At 55.7% G+C, this 18,113-nt stretch overlaps 8 protein-coding genes across 8 annotated transcripts; 4 read left to right on the forward strand and 4 right to left on the reverse strand.

The window, feature by feature from the left end:
* Window positions 1–82: 82 nt before the first annotated feature.
* On the reverse strand, window positions 83–1,854 carry FA10DRAFT_232693 (hypothetical protein; the record flags this gene model as incomplete). The annotated part of the gene is made up of 3 exons (XM_025518918.1): window positions 83–682; window positions 768–1,547; window positions 1,618–1,854. The coding sequence occupies 3 exons, from the start codon at window positions 1,852–1,854 to the stop codon at window positions 83–85; spliced, it is 1,617 nt and encodes a 538-aa protein (XP_025375253.1).
* A 1,606-nt stretch (window positions 1,855–3,460) lies between these two features.
* FA10DRAFT_233523 (hypothetical protein) lies at window positions 3,461–5,673 on the forward strand (the record flags this gene model as incomplete). The annotated part of the gene is made up of 2 exons (XM_025518953.1): window positions 3,461–3,852; window positions 3,912–5,673. The coding sequence occupies 2 exons, from the start codon at window positions 3,461–3,463 to the stop codon at window positions 5,671–5,673; spliced, it is 2,154 nt and encodes a 717-aa protein (XP_025375254.1).
* Window positions 5,674–5,905: 232 nt separating this feature from the next.
* Window positions 5,906–7,045, forward strand: FA10DRAFT_268276 (hypothetical protein). The gene has a single exon (XM_025522260.1). It carries the CDS (start codon window positions 5,933–5,935, stop codon window positions 6,935–6,937), a length of 1,005 nt encoding a protein of 334 aa, XP_025375255.1. The 5' UTR covers window positions 5,906–5,932; the 3' UTR covers window positions 6,938–7,045.
* Window positions 6,946–8,685, reverse strand: FA10DRAFT_268277 (NAD(P)-binding protein). Its single transcript, XM_025522261.1, has 3 exons — window positions 7,632–8,685; window positions 7,337–7,530; window positions 6,946–7,247 (listed from the first exon to the last, which is right to left on the reverse strand). The coding sequence occupies exons 1-3, from the start codon at window positions 8,388–8,390 to the stop codon at window positions 7,076–7,078; spliced, it is 1,125 nt and encodes a 374-aa protein (XP_025375256.1). The 5' UTR covers window positions 8,391–8,685; the 3' UTR covers window positions 6,946–7,075.
* Window positions 8,686–8,806: 121 nt separating this feature from the next.
* Window positions 8,807–10,437, reverse strand: FA10DRAFT_280693 (hypothetical protein; the record flags this gene model as incomplete). The annotated part of the gene is made up of 4 exons (XM_025523636.1): window positions 8,807–9,456; window positions 9,526–9,889; window positions 9,963–10,269; window positions 10,318–10,437. The coding sequence occupies 4 exons, from the start codon at window positions 10,435–10,437 to the stop codon at window positions 8,814–8,816; spliced, it is 1,434 nt and encodes a 477-aa protein (XP_025375257.1). The 3' UTR covers window positions 8,807–8,813.
* Window positions 10,438–12,855: 2,418 nt separating this feature from the next.
* Window positions 12,856–13,817, forward strand: FA10DRAFT_153433 (hypothetical protein). The gene is made up of 4 exons (XM_025518117.1): window positions 12,856–13,404; window positions 13,512–13,521; window positions 13,585–13,738; window positions 13,815–13,817. Exons 1-3 carry the CDS (start codon window positions 12,942–12,944, stop codon window positions 13,637–13,639), a joined length of 528 nt encoding a protein of 175 aa, XP_025375258.1. The 5' UTR covers window positions 12,856–12,941; the 3' UTR covers window positions 13,640–13,738; window positions 13,815–13,817.
* A 783-nt stretch (window positions 13,818–14,600) lies between these two features.
* FA10DRAFT_224183 (hypothetical protein) lies at window positions 14,601–14,753 on the forward strand (the record flags this gene model as incomplete). Its single annotated transcript, XM_025518600.1, has 1 exon — window positions 14,601–14,753. A coding segment is annotated over one exon (153 nt), but the record flags the coding sequence as incomplete, so codon positions are not given.
* Window positions 14,754–15,343: 590 nt separating this feature from the next.
* FA10DRAFT_268282 (hypothetical protein) lies at window positions 15,344–17,774 on the reverse strand. The gene has a single exon (XM_025522262.1). It carries the CDS (start codon window positions 17,342–17,344, stop codon window positions 15,482–15,484), a length of 1,863 nt encoding a protein of 620 aa, XP_025375260.1. The 5' UTR covers window positions 17,345–17,774; the 3' UTR covers window positions 15,344–15,481.
* Between the last annotated feature and the right edge of the window lie 339 nt (window positions 17,775–18,113).

The following is an 18,113-nucleotide window of genomic DNA, read 5'->3' on the forward strand; positions in this document are numbered from 1 at the left end:
CTGCCCTATTTCTGAAGTTTTGCAATCGATACAAGTACACGCAAGGCACGGGTCGTCGCATAATCGTCTCGCTGCGGGCGTTTTAGTAGTCGTCGACGGACACATACTGCTGCGCAGCCTTTTGCTCCATCAATCTCGTCCTGTCCCTCTGCTCCTGCGACTCCTCCTCTGGAGGGACCTGGCCTCCGTCAGAGTCGCGCGCTTCTCTTTCCGACGATCTCGTCCTCCTATCCATGGGTGCAGGCGAGCTCGTCCTGGAGCTAGTCATCGTGATTGTCTGACGATCAACGGGCCCGATGCCGCCGACGGTCCCGCTTCCGTCCCTTCCTCTCAGTCTCCTCCTCACTCGCTCTCCATCGGATTCAGCCGTAGCAGGAGCCGGAATTGCGGCCGCTGCCGCTGCCGATGTGGAAAGCCTTCTTCGTTCCGCCGCCGAGATCTCGGCCGCCAGGGCCATCTCCTCCTGCATAAGGCGGGATTGGCACGTGTTGGCCTCATCGTCGCCCTCGTCCTCCCAGCTTAAAAGCTTTTCCAACGGCTGGCCGCATGCACACACATCTTGACTCGAATGAATGTTGCCCCACTTGTTCTGATCCCAAAAGTCCCTTGCCTTGTCCGGGACTGGCAAGGGGTCCATCTCCGAGTACGTAGGGAGGCGAAGCGAACGCCACATGCAGCAGCACTAGTCGTTGTGTATCATGACAAGAGGTTAGCAGAGAAATTAGACAAGAGAAATTTAGAAAAGACGACTAGAGAATATGACTCACAGAGGGAAGAATGAGCGGCCAGGAGGCAGAGTAGACAAGCGACTTTGCTGGTTGCGCTCCTTGCTCGGGCGCAAAGATGATCTTTGCCTCGAGGAGGTGCGACAGCCGAATCGCTGACCTGCTCCCGCCCAAGGTGCTGGGCCTAATTTGGTCATCGCCGGGGAGACGGGCGATCCAGGCGCCCTCAAAGGTTTTCGCGACACCGTCACTGTCCCGAATGAACTCTTTGAGCTTGTCGCCCTCTACGCTGAAGAATTCGACGCGGTCGGGTGCGCATCGTTCGGTGTAGCCTTGCCGCTTGCGACTGTGCAGTGTCGTCGTCTCGATCAGAGAAAAGACTATGCGATTCAGCTTCACGGTTGGCGAGAGGCTCGGTAGCGACACGGCCAGGCGGAGGTAGCCGCCTACGGTCAGGTGTTGGCTTCGGGCGTGGACGATAATGGGGCCGAGGTGTTCAGCCGCCGATCGGTGCGTCCGGGCGTAGTCGAGGATGTTGGAAGTGCGGGGGATGCAGACGAGAAAGGCGTCCTTCTCGGCCACAAGGCTTCTACTGCCGCCGCCCTTGAGCCAGCTTCCCCAGCCGTCCCAGTCGAACTTGACGCGGATGCGCTGGTACACACGACCGTAGGTGCATCGCTCGTACGGCGACGTGTCGTGCTTGACCTCAAGGGGAACTTCCCAGGTGTACACCTTGCCGCTTGACAGAGCCATGTTGGTCGCGCTCTCGACCTTCTTTGTGATCTGCATCGAGAGTTGTTGCTCGAATGCACCCTTTGGAAACTGTGTATGTGTGCGTGTGTTAAGTAAAGATTCAATGGTTGACATCGTAGGAAGCGCTTGAGCAACTCACGCCCAGGGTCTCGTTGCCTCGGAGCTCGACGGTAAGGGCGTTGATCTTCTCTGGCGGTTGCATGCCCTCGGGGATGGTGAGAGCGATGCTGACGACAAGGATGGCTGGCGGCAGTTGTTCTTCCTGGTCGGGCTCTGGCGCTGCGTTGGGATCAAGATCAAAGGGCACTTGTCCACCACCTGAACCGGGGTATAGGAATAACGGCTCGTCCGACAGGGTTACTTTTCTGTGTAGCATTGCAGAATTTCCACCGTTGTTCAGCAAATCAACACCTTCTGACCAAAGGACGTGCGATGGTGGTGCTACTCACAGTTGCATCTGCTGCTGCTTTGAGAAGAGGCCAGGGGCCAGGCCCAAGCCCTTGCTTGTGGCCGTGCCATCAGCCGACATGCGGGCGGCCTTGACTATCGCTCCTAATTCCTTCAGCGTAAAGTGTTTCCAGTAAGGCGGTGGGGGTCGTGTGAGTGGGCGTGTCATTATGGTATGGTGAGGTTGGGATTAGGTGGGAGAGGGAGATTGTCAGACGGTTGTTTGCATCGTCGAAGGGAGCACAAGGGGGTGAATGGGGAGAGGAACGTCATGCTCACCCTGGTGTTATAGCAGGATTAATGCTGAGTCTCAAGCTCCGCTGACTCGACTCGGAGCTTTATCTCAGCGTCGGCGAGGCAGTGGCTAGTAGTGCAGGCAAATATCTCTTGACAGCCTGCCTGCGGGCAAATTGAACACCCGGCAACTGACAGGAACACGGGGGCAGCAGCAGGAGTAGTGAATGCGGGCAATGCAGGTTGCAATCCCAATTTCCCCTGCCGGGTGTGTGAAGCGCTTGCGAGGGCAGGCGGCAAACGACAGGACAGCCCGAAAGCCTCAATTTTTTGGTGACTCGAGGAGAGGCGGGGAACGGGTGACGTTTCTTGACAAAGACGCCAATCTCCTACTCGCGGCGCCCAGATCAGACAAGAATTCGGGCAGCAAATGGTCTGTGCCTACGTGTCTTGGAAGCTTCCAGACTGATGCGACGGGAGCCGTCGTGGCGTGCCCGGCTTTTTGTGAAAGATGGTCAGGCAATGCAAACCCTGCGAAGAGACACACTCAGCACCTCGTCTTTTTTCCTCTCCTCCCTCCTCGGCAGTATTAGCGCTTGACCCACCTTGGAATGCAAGCCGAGCTCGGGCTCCTGTCGCCCCTAGCCTCTTCTATCCTGCCTCTGTGCTGCCACCTCCTGCGTGTGGTTCGCTCGCACGTACCCTCCCGATGCCTACCGATCCACTGCTCGTCACTGCTCAGCGTGTCGAGTCACCGTTTCTTCTTTCCTCCCTTCGGTCTTTAAAAGAAACCTATTATGCGGCAAGCTCTCTAGCCTTCGGTCCGGCAAGGGGTTTTTTTTTTGGCTTAATTTCATGCGATTAGACGATAACAGCTAGTAATGCGTCCTGGAGAAAGTGAAAGGAAACGCGGACTTTAGGACAAGCCCAGGTACCGCGATCCGGACCTCAGGTCACGAGCGCAAGGAAGAGCTTCTGGCATGACAGGCTCTCATGATCACAGGCAACATCTTCACCTGTCCGTTGCGAAGAAGACGTCGATATTCATTCATGGCCAGAACGCGACCTCTCTTTCACCGGTCCTCTCCTCGAGACCAAGTCAGGACGACCACTTCGAGTCTGGTTTCTAATGCCTCGCTCCTTTGGTTATTTTTTTGAATAGAACCCTTAATTTCGACCCCACCGACGACTACAAAGTGTACCTGCTCTTCCAATTTTCGATCGCGCTTGGCAGCCGGAAGGTGGGATGTCTTGCATCTTTTCCATAACCGCCATTTGAGAAGGGGAGGAGAATCGTGACAATGAGCGCCAAGGGGGGAGACGCGGTCGATGAAGGGTCATCGCTCCGGCTTCGTCGCGCAGGGTCGACAGCAACGGAGGAGCAAGGCGCGCAGGTTGACCGGGGGGCTCCTCTTTGGCATGGTGCAACAAACGATATTGACGCGGACGCCGATGCCCAAGCCCAAGCCGAGGCTGGCGCGGCAGGCTCATCTGGCGAGTCCGAGTTTCCACGATTTGCCGGCGATCTGCCTTGGAGTGAGAGGTCATGGTGGTATGAGCTGCGGCCATTCAGGGGCATGTACTACGACATCAGGAGGCGCCTGCCGTTTGTGAAGACGGATTGGACCTCAGCGCTCGATCCAAGAAACTGGTGGACGATTGTACAGTACATTCCCAGGATGTATTTCATCAAGTGAGTTGAGGTGGGAAGGAGCAAGCAGGGTCTATGAACGCTGACACGCCAGAGCAAAGTCTCATGCCGGCCATCTCGTACATCATCGACATGAACCACCGCACACACGGCGCATATGGCCTCAACGAGGTCATCCTGGCTTCTGCGCTGGTCGCTATCGTTTTCCCCATCTTTTCCGTCCAGCCACTCACTTTCGTCGGCGTCACGGGTCTCATCAACCTGGTCAACTATACCCAGTACGACATCGTCGTCGGCTACTATGGCCTGAGCCAGATCGACTACCTCCGCGTCCAAGCCTGGTCGCTCATCTGGGCCGCCGCATTCCACTTTGTCGTCGCCATCTTCAATGTATGCGACTTCACACGCTTCATCACCGACATGACCAGCCAGACATTTGGCTTCTATGTCGGTATCGTCTACATCCAAAAGGGCATCGAGCTCCTCATTCTCGAATTTGAGCCTCTGCCGCTGGACAATGCCACAGGATGGCTCAGCGTCACCATCGCCATCCTCTTTACCGTCTCTGTCTACCTCGTGTCAGCCATCGGAAACACGACTTACCTGCCGTTTCGTATCCGCTACTTCATCTCGTCGTTTGCCTTTGCTGCTGGTTGCATTTTTTGGACCGGCTTCAGTCATTTTCCCGAGAACAGCTTGCGCAAGGTGCCGATTGAGCGGCTGCCCATCACAAAGTCGTTCTTCCCCACGATGGACCGACCTTGGTTCGTCGATTTCTGGAACATTGAGGTCAAGTGGGCTTTCGTGGGCGCCCCGCTCGGCTTTCTCATCATGGTCCTCTTCTATTTTGACCACAACGTCAGCTCCGTCATGGCCCAGGCGAGGCAATTTCCCCTGTCAAGGCCTGCTGGCTTCCACTGGGACTTTTTCCTCCTCGGTATCACGACGCTCGTCAGTGGCTTTCTGGGACTACCTGCACCCAACGGGCTTGTGCCGCAGTGCCCGTGGAGCACCGAGGCGCTGTCCGTCTATAAGCAAGTAAGGGGAGGAAACAAAGGCGGCGACGACGACGACGGAGACGGCGAGACGGGACACGCCCAGAAGAGCAAGAGCAGAGGCAAGGACAGAGGCCAGCCGCACATCATCGTCATCTCGAGGGTCGTCGAGAATCGGCCCGCTCACCTCATTGTCGGCCTGCTCACGCTGGGCACGATGACGAGGCCGCTCCTCGTCGTTCTGGGCACAATGCCGCGAGCCATCTTTGCAGGCATTTTTCTCCTCGTCGGCTGGTCGAGCATCGAAGGCAACATCATCACACAGCGCACCCTCGCCGTCTTTCGGGATCGAGCCATGGCTCCACGCGATGACCCTCTCTTGCAGTTGTCCCGGGGCAAGATCGCCCTCTTTGTCGGGATCCAGTGGATCTTTTTCGCCCTGACGATTGCCATCAGTCAGACGATTGCTGGAATTGGGTTTCCCATCATCATTACGCTTCTCATTCCCTTTCGGTACTTTGTCGTGCCCAAGCTCTTTTCGCCATCGGAGCTCCGCATCCTCGACGCGCCCACGGCCGATGCTGACGTCGTTCTTGCTTCGATTGGCCAGGAGACGGAGCATGTCACCGGCCAGGGCCAGACGGTCGCCAGGGACACGGGCATCGCAGGCACGCTTTGGGAGAGCGAGAGCACGCTCAGTGTCGACAGCGGCAATGACGATGATCAAGCTCAGGCTGGTATCCATGGTGCTTCAAAGACAAGGGTTGCAACAAACGCCGACACAGACGTTGCTGCTCCTGCTGCCACTGCCACCACGCCATCGACCAACGAAAAGGAGACGCCTAACTCCTTGTCCGAGAAAAAGTAACATTGCATCATCATTCCTCTTGCACATTGTCCGCTACATACCATCTCAATACCGAGCAACATACCTGATCCCGGCCGTAGGGGCTTGCTAACTGGTGCCGAGCATTTAAAGCGAATGACAGACTCTATGACGATCGTATCGGATGCCACTCGAAAGAGCGCTAAGCTTGACACGGACTTGCTCCTCGAAAACCTCCACCCGGTACAGTTCCTTAGTTCCGAATCACTTCTCAGCATTGGCCCGAGCAGTACTAAGTGCAATGTCGGCCGCGCGACGCAAGGCAATCAGCGATGGCCTGGCAGCCTTTGCCGCGCAGGCGTCAAGCCCCAAGCCGCTCCAGATACTCTATTCGACAAAGCCCAATTGGCCGGGCAAAGACGTCAGCGGCGGCGGCGGCAGCGGAGCGGCGACGAAGCCGGCCGGTCTTGACATTGCTGTGCTCGACTCGTCGTTCAATCCGCCGACAAAGGCCCACGCGGCTCTGGCGCTGTCCAGTCCCGTGCGAGCTGCTGCTATCGACAAGGGCAGCAGCAGCAGCAGTGCCGCGAGAAAGGGGGCCTACGACGCGCACCTGCTCCTCTTCTCTGTCCGCAATGCCGACAAGGGCACGGGCAAGGCGGGCGACGCATCGACGGTGCAGCGTCTCGAGATGATGCACCTCCTCGCACACGATGTCGAAGCGCGGCTGCGCGACGAGGACCGCGAAGCGAGCGTGGCCGTGGCCCTCGTCGAGGAGCCGCTGATGATTGCGAAGAGCACCCTGATCCACCAGTACCTCGGCCCTGCCGCGTCGGCCCAGACGAGCCTGCACTGGGTCGTCGGCATGGACACGCTCGAGCGCTTCTTCCAGGTAAAATACTATCCCTCGCCGCGCTTCTTTGAAGACGCCTGCGGGCAGTTCTTCGAGAAGGAACGCACGAGGTTTGTATGTGCGCGCAGGGGGCCCGAATCGCTGCCCAACAGCGACAAGGCCCGCGCAGGCGGTAGCAGCAGCGACGACGAGGACAAGTTTCTCAGGAGCGATCCCGTCGCTCGGTGGCTCGACTGCGGATCCGTCGCCATCATCGATCTTCCAGCCGAGGCACAGGGCATCAGCAGCACGGCGGTCCGCTCGCTCGCTTCTGCGTTGGAGGAGGGCAAGCAGGCCGGCACGGCGACTGAAGAGGAGCTAAAGCGTCTGACGACGCCCAGCATCGCAAAGTACCTCATCGACGAGTCAGTGTATCAGCCGCCAAAAAAGCAAGAAGATTCATCGACATCCTAACATATACTCTTGGGCTAAATGCTATAATCATTGCACACCAGTCACACGAGCAAGAGCAGACGAGATCCCGCCAGTCGCTGAAGGCGGCCTATTTTTTATATATACAGAGCAGCTCTGAGTTTCGAATCCTGGGCCACCTCACGCATCGGACCTCGTCGACTCGAGCCTGTCCGAGTACTTGAAGTCGTTCTCCGCCCGGATCTTGTCCATGATTGTCATGGTGATCGTCGAGTCCTGGAGCGTGCACCTCTCTGCCTCAATCTTGCCATCTCGCAGCGCCCTGGCACATGCATCTGCCTCCCAGAACATACTGTCAAGGATCAATCGTGTGAGAAAAGGACTAGGCTGGTAAAAAAAAGGGGAGAGAGAGAGAGAAAGAGAGTTGAGGAAGATACGCACCCGTGGCCTGGGATCTTGAACTCTCTGCGGTCGGGCGCGTGATACTCCTCCTGTGCCAGGGGCGCACTCTGCTTCGACTTGTCTTTGAGGTGGATGCTGAAAGAAGTAGGTCGGAAAGGCGCCCATGGGACGGTGATTGTGCCCTTTTCGCCCTGGATCAGCACCACTCGGTCCGTGTGGCTCTCCACCTCGAGCTTTGGGGCAACAAGAAGAAGAGAGGGAGAGGACAGTGTGAGCAACTGCGAAGGGCCAAAAAAAACGGAGAATAGCGAAGGAAGTTTGCGCCAACACTCACGCTGGTCGTCATGACACCCATCGCCCGCGTCTTCTCAAAGGCAAAGGCCGCCGTGGTGTGCGCGTCGACACCGGTGAGGGGCGTCTTGAGCATCTGCGACGTGAAGGTGGGCACCGTGCCCTGGTTGTCGGGGTCCTCGAACAGGAGAACCATGATCCACGTCAGCGGGTAGATGCCCAAGTCGAGCAAGGCGCCGCCGCCCAGATCTGGATTGAAGAGGCGGTGCTTTGGGTCCTCGTCAAAGTGCATCGCAAAGTCGGCGTGCACCCGGTGGATCTTGCCCAGGATCCGATCCTGGTGGAGCAGCTTCTTGAGCGCAATGACGAGGGGGAAGAAGCGGATCCAGACGGCCTCCATCAGAAAGACGTTTTTCTCGCGCGCCACCTTGGCGAGGTGCTTGGTTTGGGCCGCGTTGATCGTGAATGGCTTCTCGCAGCAGACGGCCTTGCCGTGCTCGAGGGCCAGGAGCGTGTTGGCATAGTGCTCGCTGTGCGGCGAGGCAACGTAGATGATGTCGACATTGGCATCCTTGACCAGCTCTTCGTACGAGCCATAGGCCTTTGTGTCGGCCTTGCAGCCGAGCTTCTTGATAAATGCCGAGGCACGGTCGGCGTTCGTCGACGAGGCAACGGCCACGACGTCGTGTCGGACGTCATTGACATCGCGCCCCGCTGGGTCAAGCAGCAGATCGCCCACGAACTTTTCGGCGATGCCGCCCGTGGCCATGATGCCCCACTTTGCCGTATAGGGTGCTGCCATGATGACTTCTGCTTTCGTGTCGTGGAGGGGAAGGATTGGAGTGGGGGGCGCAAGGTCCGAGAAGAAGTTGGGCTTAGCACTTTTATCCCCACCTTCTGCTCGCTCCACAAAATGACGCGTGTGTTCCTCCGCTCAGGAAACGCCGAAGGCTTTCGGAGCTCGGTGAAGGGGACTCGCTTCAGCTACAGACGCACGTCGTCGACTGAAATTGTGAAAAACATCCCAGGAGGACCATTGTTTGCGTACCCAATGCATCGGAGTTGAAGTTTCTCGATCATGGCTGTTGGGATAAGAGACCGCTGTGGTGCATTCATGTCATTGGGTCGTGAAGTCTCTCTACATTTCTATCGGTGTTCGCTACAATCTACATATAATCTCGGGTGCCATTCATGTCTTCGTCGGAAAGATGTGCCGAGGCTTAACCTACTTTTGCTCGTTGTGTGACGATGAAACGATGCCTTGCTGGACGTCGACCATAGTCTCATCCGACGCACTCCTCTCAACATCTCGGAACGTTCCGCTGTTCACCGTGCTCGTCACACCGGATTTCCGATTGCGGGTCTGGTTCCTTGAGAGCCTCGGCATGGGCTTGTCCTCGTCCCTGCCCGTCCGCATGATGCGGCCACGAACGACTGCTTCGATCATAAAGGCCAACACCGTAAAGTAGGCGCAGACGAGATAGATAGCCACGCCGGTCGCGAACCAGCCCACGGCACGAGAATTGTCGAGTGCCTGGCCGATGTAGATTGTGCAGATGCAGAAGCCTGAGATGGGGAAGATGGAGGCCCACCAAGACATGCTGAAGCAGTGCACCTCTTCGCGTGGTCGTTCGCGCAGATTGCGACGGCCCTGGACCGTCAAAAATGATTTTCCGACGGCAGAAAGGATGGAAAAGGTGGCAAGCAGCCACCAGAAGGCTGCCAATTGCCAGAGGAGGAGGGCAGCGAGGAGACCGAGAACGAGGAGAAGCTTTGCCAAGTCGTCCGAAGAGGGAAACATGGGCGATAGCGCGCCTTCGGGGAGAAAGTTGGACGCATTACGGGCCATGCCGAGGAGTGCCAAACCGCTGTAAGATCGTCAAATCAGCTGCTGCTGCTGCTAGAATACTTGGGCACAAACGACAAAATACACCTACGTGAATCCACATGGTCCTGCAGCAATATAGAGCCCGGTCCGATGGCTCGGCTCAGGTAGGCCGAACTGCATGAGCCGTCGAAGGAGCATCGCATAGACGAAGCAACTGACGAGAAAGCCTAATCCTTGGAAGGTCAAGCCAGCAATTGCAATGTTGAGGCTCTCGGACTGCTTGAGCTGAGAAGACTTTGTAATGCTGTTTGCAATCGTGCCGACCAGCATTGATGGGAAGATGGGCAAGATGAAGCCCGGCGACAGATTCTGCGTCGTGTGGTTTGACTTTTGGCTTTCGACTGTCGAGAGCGTGAATGTAGACGGTGCATGAGCTAGGAGAAGGAAGATTGTCCATTGCGCAAAGGAGCTCACTGGTGAAGAGTGCAAAGTACTGCAATGGACCTTGAATGCAAGCAACAGCGGTAAAAATCCAAAAGCACACACGCATTGCCTGAATGCACCATGGAGCTGTATGTGGCTCAGCGTAGAGCCCCATGCCCATTACGATTGTCGCAAACGCAAGCTGAGATGTTGGCATGAAGAGACACTCAGTCGGATGAGTGACTGTATATCGAAACGAGGCGCCAGCTAGGGTATACCGCAGAATCATGGCGATGACGACAAGGAAGAAGAGGACAACATCCGCGATATAGAAGATTAGACCGATAGTCTTCAGGCCATCGAATTGGAAAGGCAATTGCCCTAGGACGAGCGCGATTCCGCCCGTTGACATGGGCTGAGACAGCAGGAACTGTCAGCTGCTGTAACGGTCTTTCCAGTGTGCGTTTCCTTGACTCACCACGGTGAACCATGCCCAAGTGAAGTGTCTGAGGCGATTCGTCAAAAAGGACATCTCGTTGTTCTTGGAGGAGCTCAGAGAGAAAGAGGAGAACAGCTTTCGTCCGAAGGCCTGTTGCATTTTGGCATTTCCAGGCATCTCATCATCTTAACTAACCTCTCTCGCTACGTGTTCTTTTCTTAATCGGGATAGATGTCTGTGAATGGCAGCAGGCGATTTTCGATTCATTTGTGGCACCGTTATGGGACTGTCGACTTGCCAAGGGAAAAGCGAGAGGGAGAGAGACTTTCAACGCTTATCTTTCAATGGCGCCCCAAAGCTTTTACACCTTTACACGGGAAGGTGACATACGACAACTGTTCTTGGCTTCCATGAGAAGAAGCCTGTCTTCCTCTTCTCTGAAGATCGAAACATGAGTACCCGGCAGAACCGTCTTCGACTGCCGTCATCGCAGCGAGGCCAGATAAACTAGCAGCATAATCTTGGCACGAGATAAGGGTGCTCCTCGAACCCGCGAAAATGTCCCCGTCGTATACTTTGATCTCAAAATATCTATGTCGCTGGGCTCGATGCCAACGCCAAGAAAGTCTCCGAGCCACCAAAAAATAAGAAGTAAATGCGTAGAGGCTAATTTACCGAGGACAGATTGAGAACGGGCTTGAGAGAGCCGCGAGATAAGAAAATCATTATGACGACACCTCTCCTCAATTTATCGAGGTATCGAGTGAACGTCAGGAGGAAATGTCTCCTCCGTCTTCGCGCGTCGAGTACCAAGAACTTGTGGCAGGAGAAGAAGAGTGAGACATTTCCCTTTCCTACGCAATTCTTCATCAGTGTTGTTCACACCGTCTTATGGTCCATGACGCTGTCCTCTCCGTGCTTTTCGTCGCCTTACAAAACTGGTAGACAACCGCCCCTCTCTGGTCGAAGCACTTGATGAACGTCCCCGTTCTTAGACCAATCTGACCTTTCGCCGCTTTGTGAATCAAAGTAAGCAACATGGCATCGAGAATGCAGAAAAAGGAGACCAACGAAGCACATGGCCTCGCTTTTCGCTGTCATACACTGTCAGCAAGCGTCATGTCTACTCCAACGAGCACACAAATCATCGGACACCCCCTTCCTTGCCCCACTCATCCTTATATGACGATCGCGTCGCGAGGAGCCTGCTGACCAGGGATTCAGGGAGAATGCATTCGGCAACGGGTATCTTCATGTGGCGCTTGTTGATCGCAAAGCGGCGCTGCAGCGTGGAGTCATGCGGCGAAGGATCAAAGTGTAGCTTCGGGACGTTCGAAACAAGCGGCATGCTCCAACCACAACAAGAAACAAGCCGCCTGCATCCGCACTCGAGACAAGTGCAAGGATCACAGGATTTCTTGATCGCTCCAGGACTGCAATTGTATGCTCGCCTGTCTGTAGTCACAACCATGGCTAGCAAAGTTCTGCACGTTTCAGTCCACGATGTCAGATACGCTTGTTGGGCGCGAAAGTCACCCTCGATGACGGAAAGAAGAGTTTGTGGCAAAAAGGAAGCCCAAGGAGCTCAATGCAAAGGTGCTCGCATCCCAAATTGGTGCCTGCATCCGTGGAGGGGCGAGGTCTTCCACCAATGTTGGGTGTACGATGGAAGAACGGCACAAGGTTTTGGCTAGTACCATCAGCGGCATGTCACACGTACCACTACTTCTACAACGACACTAATAGTACACTACTACAACTATTGATTGTGTCGACTCTCTCAATCCTTATCCGTACCCCTTGATATTAATTATACTCCTTTGCTTTATCATACGTACTCTCTCCCGCTTACCATCTAGCTCGCCAAGGCAGCGTTCGATGTACGGTACTAGTAGCCAAGGATGCACGTACCACTCTAGTGTACCACAATTGAGGTGCTGGTGCTCAGAATCTGTGGTGGCTTAGGTGTTTTGCCTGCTATCCGCCAGCTCGGCAGAGACTACTATCCAATCCAAATATATTCATCTCTGGAGAGATCCGCATCCGTCTTACATCATCTTCCTCGCTCGGGTCACGGCGCGAGCTTAAGCTAGCGTGGCTTCAGACTCCGCTCCCACTCCCATTTCGTGCACTTTTCCTGATGTAAGAAGAGCAGGCCAAAAAAAATAGTATTGCTGCTTATTTCACGTTTCGAAAACTCTAAGGACGTGGAGCCAGGTTCGGCCCTAGCTGATCAGTTCTCATATTAAATTAAATTCATTGACATTCGCAGACCCTGAAATTGATTACAAGAACGTGCTTCTCGCATAAAAGTCTTCGACTACATTCGTTCGCACGAGCAAAGAAAACGCCACCGGCCCAGCAGCAAGTGTGGTCCACAACCTCGCTCCGGCACCACTTTCACTACTAACCATAACAACCACTACACCGCTAGCACTGATACTTGGCGTAGATCCCACAGGAACGATTCTTCCGTCGCGGAACCAGTAGCTGCCTTACCGCTTATCGTGTCCCAAGTACCGATTCGTACGCCAGCGATACGCCACCTCACGCTTCTCCGTGCCACAGCAAATCCTGCAGCAACTCTAACGTAACGTCTACAATCAGTAGTCACTATCGTGAACGTTGTTGCCACAGACACAAGTCATCTCTGGCGTCATATTATGCGACAAGAGCAACCTGTTGTACAGACCACCGAAGCGACAAACACGAGCGACGGCTTCGATAAGTCGCAAATTGCAACAACACAGCAGATGCTCGATGGTGTCAGTGGGCTAAAGACCATGCCTCCAACGCTGGCGACATGCAACCAACTTGAGCCAATTCCCTTCTCTTCCACCGAGAATATCAAGTCGTTCGACTCACCTACGTCGAGCTTCTCTCCGGCTGCGGCGCGAATGGCGTCTTCGTCTTCATCTTCTTCTTCAGAGGTGGGCCACAATCACAATGGGAAAAATTCGACGACCTTTGGCTGGGACGTTACGACAATGGACAGTGCAGACGGTGCACTTATGCGAAATACCTGGATCGAAAGCGCTATCGCTTCCTTCAACAACGGGAACCATTATCTGGCCACCGAGGACACGTCAGGCAATGCCTGGCCGAAGGAACAGCGTGCATTCAATGGTGATGCAACGGCGTTGAATGCTGGCCGTCACTCAAAGCAGCATGCGCAATTTTGGTCGGCTTCGCCAGGATCTGGTGCTGATGAGGATCCAGAACCTTTGAACCAGCAAATGGACCGTGAGTCGCGCTCTGACATTACACGATCGCACTCAGCCTCACACTGGCATCTTCTTTTTGCAGCTTCCATGCCTACAGAGACAACATCGTCCGTGAGAGAAAGGGAGCTGCAACGTAGCAACACAGACAATGTCACTGGTGGAGGTAGCTCGGCACACATGCCGTCTGCTCCCTCGTCCAAAGAACCCATCTGGCAACGACGACTCAATTCGCGAAGGCAAGAGATCTTTCATACCCTCTCCGACTCCCAGCTCCCACCCTCGACCGACACACACCTGACGAATGCCGAACAGGAGTCAGCGAAAACGAATGGCAACCTTGGAGAAAACACAAATGGCTACTTGGGGCAGTCCTCATACGGCGAGTCCATCAACGAAGAGACGCCTGATGCAAACGCGATGAGAGCATTCGCAGACATCAGCGATGCGCAACAAGGCAGCCTCGCTACCGTAGGAGGTCTTAACGGCTACCAGTCGTCGTTCTATGGGTCAGACAAGCCCATGCTTGATGCTCTGATGGCCAATGGTATCTTTACCGGTTTGCCCTCCACGACCGTCTCCGGTCATGCTGCGGGCGGGTCTTCTCAGGCCCACTACGACCAAAGCGTTGGTGCGAGCTCTACCTTTGATCCATCACTAATGACCAAGCCGCAACGAAGCGAGTCAATGGGCTCGGACGCGTCATCATCGTCTATTGGCTCATTCATGGGCGATCTTGCCTCTTCTTTTTACGGTCCGATTCACACAAAACCCGAAGATGCCAAGGGCCGCGGCAGTCTTCATTATCCAACCTCGCCCCGTAAAGTCACTAGCAGCCTTAACGATGAACTAGTTCACGGCACCATCAATGCCAACAAGGGCCATCGGCGACAAAAGCCATCGATGGCGTCTGACACCACCGTCAAGTTGCGAGGACGAGGATACTCCATCGGGGAAGAGCCGGAGTCACCGACCCTCTCAGGATCCAGCTTTGGAGGTGGCAGCGGTGGTGCCAAGGGCGTCATCAGCAAATTGGTTGTGTCCAAAGGCTCCAAGTCTCAGGGCGATTCCGACGCTGACGAAGACCAAGAGGTTCGTCACGTGTGCCCCGTGGCAGGATGCAACAAACATTTTTCAACAAGTGGACATGCCCGACGACACAGCCGCATTCACGCTGCTCTGCGACCTTTCGAATGCCCCCATGATGGTTGTGGTGCAACCTTCACCCGACGCGACAACTGCACGCAGCACCAGCGCGCCCGTCACAATTGCCAGCTCGTCGCGCACCGCATTCCTGCCGAACGAATCGACCCGGAAAGCAGACCTTAAGCGGCCTTGACCTTTTGTGTTCACAAATTTTCCAAGAGCTCAACACACGGATGCTCTGCACGTCTCACACCCAAATCTCTCCATCCATCAAGTTTTCAACGACAACAGATATTTTCGCATACACGAACGTCTTTATTCTCTTCGCTCACACATTCACACGGACACGAAGGTCACTCTAGGCATACACTTTCTCTGGTCACGATCGTCTTTCTCACTCGCGACTCTCGGTTTCTCGACCTGCAAAATCACAGCAGCTGCAAACATGATCAAGGCTCATTGTCACCCATTCACTTCTTGCTTCATCTACCCACGGATCTTGTACATTTAAGCTTCTCGCGTCCACGGTCCATCACCTTTCCGAGGAGCTCCAGACTAGCACAGGCATTAATTTCTGTATCTATACACGGCGATCAGCATCTTGCCTTTCCATCTCTTGACCCAAATTGAAAATATGAAGCTTTTCTGTGGGAATTTTTGCAGACGTACTTTGAAAAAGATAGACATTGACAAGATGGTGGACTCCGGCTTGCTCACCCGCACTGGTTCAATGATGGAAGGCATTCCAGGAATTGCGAGAGTCTATAGTGATTGGGCGAATTTAAATCCTAACGATACAGATAACACACGATGTCGGGGCAAATCACAACGAGTTTTCAAAAGGTGGGCGGGACGAAGCCCTCGTCCTCGTCGACGCCCTTTGTCTTTTCCATCATCTTCTTCACGCGGCCATTGGGCTCCATGTCGCTGGCGCCCGGGCTGAGCAAGGTCCCTCGTTTGCTGCTGCTGCCATTCGAGCTGTTTCCTACGCTTTCTGGCCGGGAGGTAGTAGCTGCGGCGTCGTCGCCTGCCGGTGCCGAAAAGAGGGTGATGACGTTGTTGTCGAGATTGGCAAAGGGCGGCGATGAAATCCGGCGGCCGTCGTTGGGAGCCGCCATCGGTGGAGGGGGGAGTCCCTCGGAGGAAGGGCTGACGACAGAAGAAGACTTTCCTGCCTTTCCAAACCAGCCGCCAAGCCCCTTGACACCGGCAGTGGAGGCGGCAGACGAGGAGGCGCTCGTTGTCTTCTCCAGTTCACCACCGCCTGCAAGGTTTGGACCGGTCTCCGATGCGGGCGTTGTTGCCGAGCGTGACCATAGTGAGCCTAGGCTGAGCCCGACTGCGCCAGTGCTCGCCTCATTGTTTGACCCTTGACTTTCACGTCGTTCCACTGGCGGTGCAGGTGGCGACGTCACACTCTGCTTACGCGTCGTAAAACCTGAGAAAGTGCTCCCAATATTCTTCCACGTCGACGCTGTCGGCGTCATCGTAGATACAAACGTGTTCTGCTTGTTCTGTGGCGTCAACGGAGTTCCGTCCGAGGACTGCTCGCCCCGCGCGTCGTCATCATCCTTGTCTGTCGGCAGCGGAGGGAGCTTGACGCCCCGCAGAGCCATTGCATCGTTGACGCCCTCGCCACCTGCCGTGCTCGATCCGCCAGGGTCGTTACTTGCCTCATCGCGGACAAATTCACGGAGGGCCCTCAAACAGTTTTCGCTGGCCGCTCTTGCTTCTTTGGCCTCGTCGAGCTCCATGCGCAGCTTGCTCAGATCTCCCCTAAGCTCGGCCAGCTGTCGATCTCGGTCCTTGAGCCGCTCCGTCTGCTCCTGAAGATTTCTTTGTGCGAACGAGATCTGCTGCTGAGCTTGCATAGTGGCAAATGTCGGCGGCGATATGACGTTGGCCTTTGCCGTGAAAGGATCCTCGTCCCCTTCGTTTGCTCCGCGGTGCTTCACCTCGACTTCTTCGCCCTCGCCATCTTCGATAATAGGTGAATGGACACTCGAGGGCGCCGGACTTGCACTGTTGCGATTGGCGAACCCAGGAAGCCCGAGCGAAGAGCCACCTGCTTCTGCGGCTCCGCCGTCGTTGCTGAGCGCACTTGCGCTGATGCTGCTCGAATTGCTCGTCCGCCGGACTGCACGAGTACCCGCAGAAAGGAGCGAGCCTGCCCCACTATTTGTCGGCTCTTCCGTCGACGGGAGCTCCGATGTCTCCGATGCGGGCGAAAACAGGCCGCTAATGAACGAGCTACGCTTGCTGCTGTCGCCTCCAGAGGCTTTGATCGAGGATCCATTACCGGCGGGACCGGACAGCCGCAGTTCTCTTAAACCGCCTGGCGTCGTGGTGGGAGGGCTCATGAGACCGAGCCCTGACCCATCCGCCTCGCTCATCGCAGTCCCTCGTCCGCCGCTGGCTGTCCGTCGGTGCACGATTCTACTCCCTGCACTGGGTCCAAAGGCAAGCGATGCCCTTTTTGACTTTTTGCTCTCATCGGCTTGCAATGTCGCATCGTCTTCAGGCGACGATGAGGTGCCATTGAAGACCTCTCGCGGATTCCAGGATGAGAAAGCCGAGGGACCCATGCTCCTCCGATTGCCGCTAGCGCCGCCGATGGAGACGTTGGCAGATGGACCATGGGAGCTCCCGGTGGCGCTGCTACCCGAAGCGCCTCCGCTGCCTGCACCTTGCAATCTCATGATAGCTCTCCGGCCCTCTTCAACGCGCGACCTGAGATCCCTGACCGTCCCCGACAACTCCTCCTTCTCTGTTCTCGACTTTGCCAGCTCATCTTGCAGTTTGGTCACACGTTGTCGAAGTCTGACGAGCTCCTCCTCTCGATCATCGTCCTCCTCGGATTGTATGCGTGCCAAAAGCGACTGGTGGGCGGCCTGGAGAGAGATGTAGTTTGCCCGAAGCGATGATCCCGAGGCGGCCGAGCTCGACCGCGAATGGCTTGAGCTTTCGTGTTCCTCTTCCATCTTTGCTCTCAGGTCCTTGGTGGTCGGCGCGTGCCCTTTGGAGTGGCTTAGGAAAGACCCGAGACAAGGCCGGGGACTGTTTGATGTGGTGAAGCAGGAGTCCGATGCAACGACGAGCCAGGAGACAGGACGCGAACGCCAACATGCGATAGCCCTCAATTACAACTCGGGCAGGGCCCCCTCGTGACAGGAACTTGAAAGCGCGCGCGCCACGCGTCAAGAAAGTTGATGTGAGACCAACTTGCATGCACGAACGGGACTAGCACTGCGCCCCATAGGCGGGATGGGGTGGGTCTCTATCTCGCGTGCTGTGCCGTACGTACCAAAGGTCCAACTCAAAGGCAGGGTGCTACGTAGCTTGCCAGCCATTACGTACTGACAGCGACCCGAAACACCACAAGAACAGCCAGGCTACGGCCTAAATGTTAAGCCGAGATCGATTTTTTTGATCCGCATGTAGCTCTTGGCATCCTTCTCACGCTGAGGG

This window comes from Acaromyces ingoldii (genome assembly GCF_003144295.1).
Source record: "Acaromyces ingoldii strain MCA 4198 unplaced genomic scaffold FA10scaffold_5, whole genome shotgun sequence".
Taxonomy (NCBI): Eukaryota; Fungi; Basidiomycota; class Exobasidiomycetes; order Exobasidiales; family Cryptobasidiaceae; genus Acaromyces; species Acaromyces ingoldii.